This window comes from Gracilinanus agilis, unplaced genomic scaffold, assembly GCF_016433145.1.
Source record: "Gracilinanus agilis isolate LMUSP501 unplaced genomic scaffold, AgileGrace unplaced_scaffold42221, whole genome shotgun sequence".
Classification (NCBI taxonomy): Eukaryota; Metazoa; Chordata; class Mammalia; order Didelphimorphia; family Didelphidae; genus Gracilinanus; species Gracilinanus agilis.
The window spans coordinates 380-6716 of record NW_025376047.1 but is presented as its reverse complement, the minus strand read 5'-3'; the positions used below and the strand labels follow the sequence as shown (position 1 = coordinate 6716).

The following is a 6337-nucleotide window of genomic DNA, read 5'->3' as shown; positions in this document are numbered from 1 at the left end:
GAGAGAGAGAGAAAGAGAGAGAGAGTCTGTTTGGGGGGGGGACCAGGAAGAACTTTTGAGGGAGAAGTTTAGTTCCTGCTAGGTGGGGGTTGCTGTACAGTTTTTTCCCCCAAGCTGGCTCCACTGGGTGTGGTTGGGTCAGCTCTGCTAGAGGTCAGTCGATTGTCATCTTTGCTCCATGAGATCCCTGGCCCCTTTGGTAGAACAGGTTCCTCCAAATAGTTGTTGCAGGTTTGGCTGGTATGGAGACAGCCTGAGTTAATCATCTGTTTCCTGGAAGCTGCCTCCCACCCCCCTTCTCCCCCAGGGTCTGCAGACCTCTTCAGAGAAGAACATATAGACCTAGAGTTGGAAAGGACTTTAGAGGTGCTTGTCCAGCCATCTCATTTTACAGATGGGGAAATTAAGGCCCAGAAAGGTAATGTTACTTGTCCAAGGTCACAGGTAGTAAGCAACAGACAAAATTTGAACCCAGATCCCAGCTCTTCCCAAAGCAGCTCTTTTTCTCCTCTGTCACCCACTACTCTTGGGAGGGCAGAGAGAGGGGCAGTTGATAAAGCCTGGAGGGAAAACACCTCAGGGAAACAGTCCAGAAGCAACAGTCAACACTTGTTTTTTAGGTGCCTCCTATTTGCCAGGCTCTGTGAACAGAGCTACAAAAATAAACCTCTGCCCTCAAGGAGCTTACTTTCTCTCTGAGATCCACAGGAAGTTGCCCATGGAACTGTCCACTGGCTCTTTCTTTTATCCGGAAGCATCTGGTCATGGCTCCCAACAGCTGGATATGGAATTTATATAAAGTGCAGCCTTTCCTCTGAGGTCATCCTGGAGATGCTGGACTTCCATCCAGCCCAGAATTAGACAACTCAGGGTTCAATGGGTCCACAGCAGAATTATAGGCTGAGCACAGAACCATAGGTAGGGATTCCTGGCGTTGGCTATGAACCCTGGGATGCTTAGCTCTAGGTCCTAACCACTTAGCCTAAATCCCTAGCAATGAGCCTCACACAGAACTTAGTACATAGAAGGCACTTGGGAAACATTTCCTGATTGAGGACCCCTTTCTGACATCTGATCTCTCCATCTGTAGTCTTAAAAATGCCAAAGAGAGCCTAAAGTGCCCCCCCCCCACCCCATCCCAGCTCCAGATACTAGCTGTGTGACACTTAGGCCATTCACCAACCTTTACCTTAGTCTCTGCATTTGTAAAACAGGGATTAATATTAGCACCCACCTCATAGGGTTGTCTTGAGGACCAAGTGAGGTAATATTTGTAATTTGTAATCCTGCCACATAGTAGGACCTGGGTGGTTCAGTGAATCGAATGCTGGACCTGGAGTCAGGAAAACCTTGGGTCAAATCTGTCCTTAGACATTTAAAAGTTCCAACATGACCCTGGGTAAGTCACTTAAGTCCTGTTTTTCTCAGTTTCCCTATTTTTAAAATTAGGATAAAACAGCATATACCTTACAGCGTTGTTGTAAAGATTGGATGGAATAATAATAGTAAAGTGATTAGCATAGTGCCTGGCATACAGTAAATTATATTTAAATGTTAGGTATTAATATTATTATTAATAAATGCTTGTTTTTTTCCTCCCTCCCTCCCTCCTTCCTTTCTCCTTCCCTCCCTCTCTCCCTTCCTTCTTTCCTTTCTTTTTCCTTCCTTCCTTCCCTCCCTCCCTTCCTTCCCGCCTTCCTTGCTTGCTTCTTTCCTTCCTTGCTTCCTTGCTTCCTTGCTTCCTTGCTTCCTTCCTTCCTTCCTTCCTTCCTTCCTTCCTTCCTTCCTTCCTTGCTTCTTTCCTTCCTTGCTTCTTTCCTTCCTTCCTTCCTTCTTTCCCTCCTTCCTTCCTTCCTTCCTTCCCCTACAGTTAGTCGGTGACCATACCACCATGGCCACCCCCTCTGTACTGTTCAGGCTGACTCTTTCAGTCATTCCCCTTTCTTTATTCCTTGACTGATTCAATTAGGCAGCCGCAAAGCTGGTCCAGTTTCCCCTTCCTACTGTTTATCACATCTCTCCTCTCCTTTCTGTTCCTGCTGCCAACACCCTCATCCTGGTCCTCATTACCTCCCATCTGGCCTATTACAGAAACTTCCTAATTGGTTTCCCACCCACCAGTCAGTCTCTCTTTCTTCCAATCCAGCCTCCTCATTACCTCCAGCTTAATCTCCCTAAAGCAATGAGGAATCCAAATTCCCTTGGCTGGCACCAGCCTTATCTCACCCAACTCCCCCACACTACACCCCGTGCTCCAGTGGACTCCTCCCTGTACTTGGGGCACACCCCTCTAGTTCCCACCTTGGGGGCCTTTGCTGCTTCCTTTCCCTGGGGTATCCTCCCTTTCCCTTCCTAGCAAGAATCTTTGAGGTCAAGCTCCAGTGCCACATCCTACAGGAAGCCTTCCCTGATTCCCCCACCTGCACCCCAGTGGCGCTCTCCTTCCTTCACACAATTCCCCTAACACCGAAGCCTACTTGGTGTAGTTATTTGTGTAGTTGTCCATTTCCCCTCCTAGTCCATTAGCTCTGTGAAGGTAAGGTCTGCTTTACATTCTGTTTATGTCTTGTTCATAGACTGAAAGCTGGAAAACACCGCAGAAGTCATTTAATCTAAATCTAAACATGAGGAAACTGAGTCCCAGGGAAGAGATTTGCTCAAGGTGACATGGACGATAAGGAGGAACAAAGAGAGCCAAGCTGCTGGGATTGCTGTGCATCCTGGTTCTCTAGACTACCTCTGCTTGGAATTAGAACCCAGGTCTTTTGATTCTGTCAGCACTTTTTAAGGAAAGATGCTACTCTTTCCTTAAAGGAAACAGTTCTCTTGTTTCCTACCCCTGTCATCTTGGGCAAACTGCTCCCTTTCAAGCCTCAGTTTCCCCATCTATAAAATAAAGAAGTTGGGCTACATGGCCCCCAAGGTCCCTTTCACTTTGAGATTTATTTATCCATCCTTATATAAACCCTTACCTTATCTTAGAATCCATAAAAGACTAGGCAATTGGGGTTAAGTGACTTGTTCAGGGTCACATTTGAACCCAGGCCTTGCAGTTTCCAGGCCTGACTCTCTATCCACTGAGCCACCTAGCTGCCCCCGCTTTTAGATTTATGATCCCGAAACCTGGATAGACCACTGAACGCCCTCAGGGCAAGAACTGATCTTGAAAGAGGCGGTCCCTCCCTTCCACCCCCATTTCAGTGAGGAGCACTCTTCAGATCCTTCCCTGGTTCTAGAAGAGACCAGGGAGGAGCCAAGGGCTTCCTTCCGGGCCCCTCTCTAGAAGGGGCTGTGGGGGGATGGGGTGGTCCATTCCTGGGGGAAGCTCAGGCCGGGCCCGGTTCTGGCTCCCCAGCCCCTGGCTCTACAGGTTGAGATTCTGCAGGGTGAGTGCTGAGGCCAGCTAGAAGGCGATGCTGATGAGTATCACAATTGCAGTAATGATAATAATACTAATTATCTTTGTTATTGCTCTCTAAAATCGGGGTGCCAGCCCAGGAGCAGCCTCCTTCCCCGGAGGATTTCCACCCCGCCCCTTCGCCAGCCTCGCCCCGCCCCCCAGGGGGAGATCAGGGTGGTGTCAGCCCCGAGATTAGCCTTGGGCCCCCCCGGCTCCTGCCTGCCCTTGGGGAGTCATCCTCCCGAATGGGGGCGGGCGGAGCTGACTCAGTCTCGTCTGCCTCGGATCTGACCTCAGCACCTGGGATTTTGAAGGGAGAATTCAGTTTCCTCCGAGACTGCCTCTCCGGGATGTCAGACTGGGTGACTCAGGGCCCCAGTCTCCTCCCGGGGGGGGGGGAAGCGAGGGGGGCCTTGACCAGGGAACTGAAAGTTGTCTTTGTTGCGGGTTAGACCGAGAGGAATCCTGAGGAACTGGTCAGATGAAGGCTCAGGTCGAAACCCCGCCTCCTTCTCCTCCTCCTCCTCCCCCCCACCACGCCCTCAAACCTTATAACTCCTCAACATCTGGAGAGAAGCTTTATCTGTTGCACCTGCCAGCGGGAGGGAGTCTCTCTTATACGATTAGCTCCGAGCTCCCGCCTCGTCCGCACTTCGCTCGCGATAGCCGCAGAACCTGAATCTGGGATCTCCCGCTCGAGCTTCTCCAGGTACCCAGCCCTAGCTTTCCTTGGTGCTCGGCTCCCGCTCAGGCTGAGGGCATGGGGTCCATGGGGCTCCAGGTAGTGGGCATTGCCCTGGCCGTGCTGGGCTGGCTGGCCGCCATGCTCTCCTGTGCGCTGCCCATGTGGCGGGTGACGGCCTTCATCGGCAGTAGCATCGTGACGGCGCAGACCATCTGGGAGGGCCTGTGGATGAACTGCGTGGTGCAGAGCACCGGCCAGATGCAGTGCAAGGTGTACGACTCGCTGCTGGCGCTGCCCCAGGACCTGCAGGCCGCCAGGGCCCTCGTGGTCATCTGCATCATCGTGGCAGCGCTGGGCGTCCTCCTGGCCCTGGTCGGTGGCAAATGCACCAACTGTGTGGAGGATGAGACCTCCAAAGCCAAGACCATGATCGTGGCTGGCGTCGTCTTCCTGCTGGCTGGCATCCTCATCATCATCCCCACCTCCTGGACGGCCCACAACGTCATCCGGGACTTCTACAACCCCCTGGTGGCTTCCGGTCAGAAGAGGGAGATGGGGGCCTCCCTGTACATTGGCTGGGCCTCCTCAGGCCTGCTCCTGCTCGGAGGGGCCCTGCTCTGCTGCAACTGCCCACCCCGAAGTGAGAAGCCCTACTCCGCCAAGTACACCGCTGCCCGCTCTGCCCCTACCAGCAACTACGTGTAGGGAGCACCAGGAGGACCTTGGACAGAAGGGGAAGAAGGGCCCAGAGGCTTGCCCCTACCCTTACTGGACTCGCCCCTTTCTCCTCCATTCTCCCTGACCCATCTGGGCCCCGGTGTCTGCCGGAGACAAGCCTCTGCCCTGGACAGAGAACCTGGCCCAAGCCCTGTACGGCTCCCTCTGCCCAGAGCCCGGGTGGCTGGGAAGGTTAGGGTGGCTGGGTGCCTTTTGGAGTCAGGAGAGCAAACATTGCCAGGGGGATGCCACCTATTGCACCGGGATGCCTTCTCCAACTCCTCCCTTCCCTCCCAAGCATTCTTCCCAGACTCCCTCGGGGGTGCCTGGAAACCCATGGCTTTCTGCAGTGGGAGCGGGCTGGGGGAGGGGCCCTGCCTCTCTGGGGGCCTGCAGCGGGTCCTGCAGTTTTCCCAGAAAGACAAAGAGGAAGAGGAAGAGCCCTTGGCTGAATTGGCCCCGGTCCCACCTGTTAGTCCGGTGGCTCCTGGAAGACAAGGAAGAGACGTGGGCTGCTGCTACTGAGCTGGCTCCGTCCTTTAGCCAGGTGTTCCGTGTCCCAGATTCAAGGCTGGCTGGTTCCCTCCCTCCTGGTGTGTGTGTGTGTGTGTGTGTGTGTGTGCTCAAATGGGTGGATGTCCTCAAAGTTCTTTCCAATCCTCTCGGTATCCTCCGGGACCTCCCCATCTCCTCTGTCCCCCCCAGTCTAGGCCCCTTTCCCGGAAGGTTCACCTCCTGTGGGAGTAGATGGTCCCTAAGTAGGCCTCCCTCAGCAAGCAGGGAGCCCAGCCCCCCAGGGGCTAGCTAAGGGTGGCCGAGCCCCTCTCCATCTCTTCCCTAGTGACAGGAACCCCAAAGTGGGCTAACTGGTTTAGGAGGAGGGTGATAGTGGGACAAACTGGTTTGGGAGGCAGGCCCAGGTTGGGCTGGGGAGCCCAGGCTGGCTCCTCCCTGCCTCTCCCCATCTCTCAGGTTCCAGTGTTCTCAGGACAAACAAATGGGGAGAGGGTCCCGCCCCCTCCCATCTCGGGGCAGCTCGGCCGGAGAGCCTGGGGGTGCCCGGGAGAAGATGGGCTCGGGCTGCTGGGACTGTCTCTACCCAAGGATGTTTGTGGGCGGGGGAGTCGAGAGTGCAGATGAAGGGGCATTTCTCTGCCCCCACCCCACTCCCTTTCTCCAGGGGGGCCGCCCAGCCTAGGATGATGCTTCTGTTTGTAAGAGGAGAGAAATCCATAACTTGTAATTATTATTTTCTACAATAAAACGATCCTGTGCATGGACGCTTTGCCTCTTGGCTCTGATTTCTGTGTTAGGGCTCCTGGGTGGATGGGATGGGGGGCCGGTGAGGGGGAGGGGAGGGAGGGAGAGCTGGGAAAGGGGGGAAAGTCCTTGGCTGTCCAGGGAGACAACCTGCTTCTCAACCTATTGGTTAACCCCAACAGCCTCCATTTTGGATGGGAGTGCAGGGCTCGGGGGTCCTCCTGGATGGGGGTTTTCTCCACTTGTTTCCAGGCACATATTTCATGATCCTGGGA

At 54.1% G+C, this 6337-nt stretch overlaps 1 protein-coding gene across 1 annotated transcript; it reads left to right on the top strand.

The window, feature by feature from the left end:
• The first annotated feature begins 4024 nt into the window (after positions 1-4024).
• Positions 4025-6075, top strand: CLDN4 (claudin 4). Its single transcript, XM_044684101.1, has one exon. The coding sequence runs from the start codon at positions 4161-4163 to the stop codon at positions 4788-4790; it is 630 nt and encodes a 209-aa protein (XP_044540036.1). The 5' UTR covers positions 4025-4160; the 3' UTR covers positions 4791-6075.
• The last annotated feature ends 262 nt before the right edge of the window (positions 6076-6337 follow it).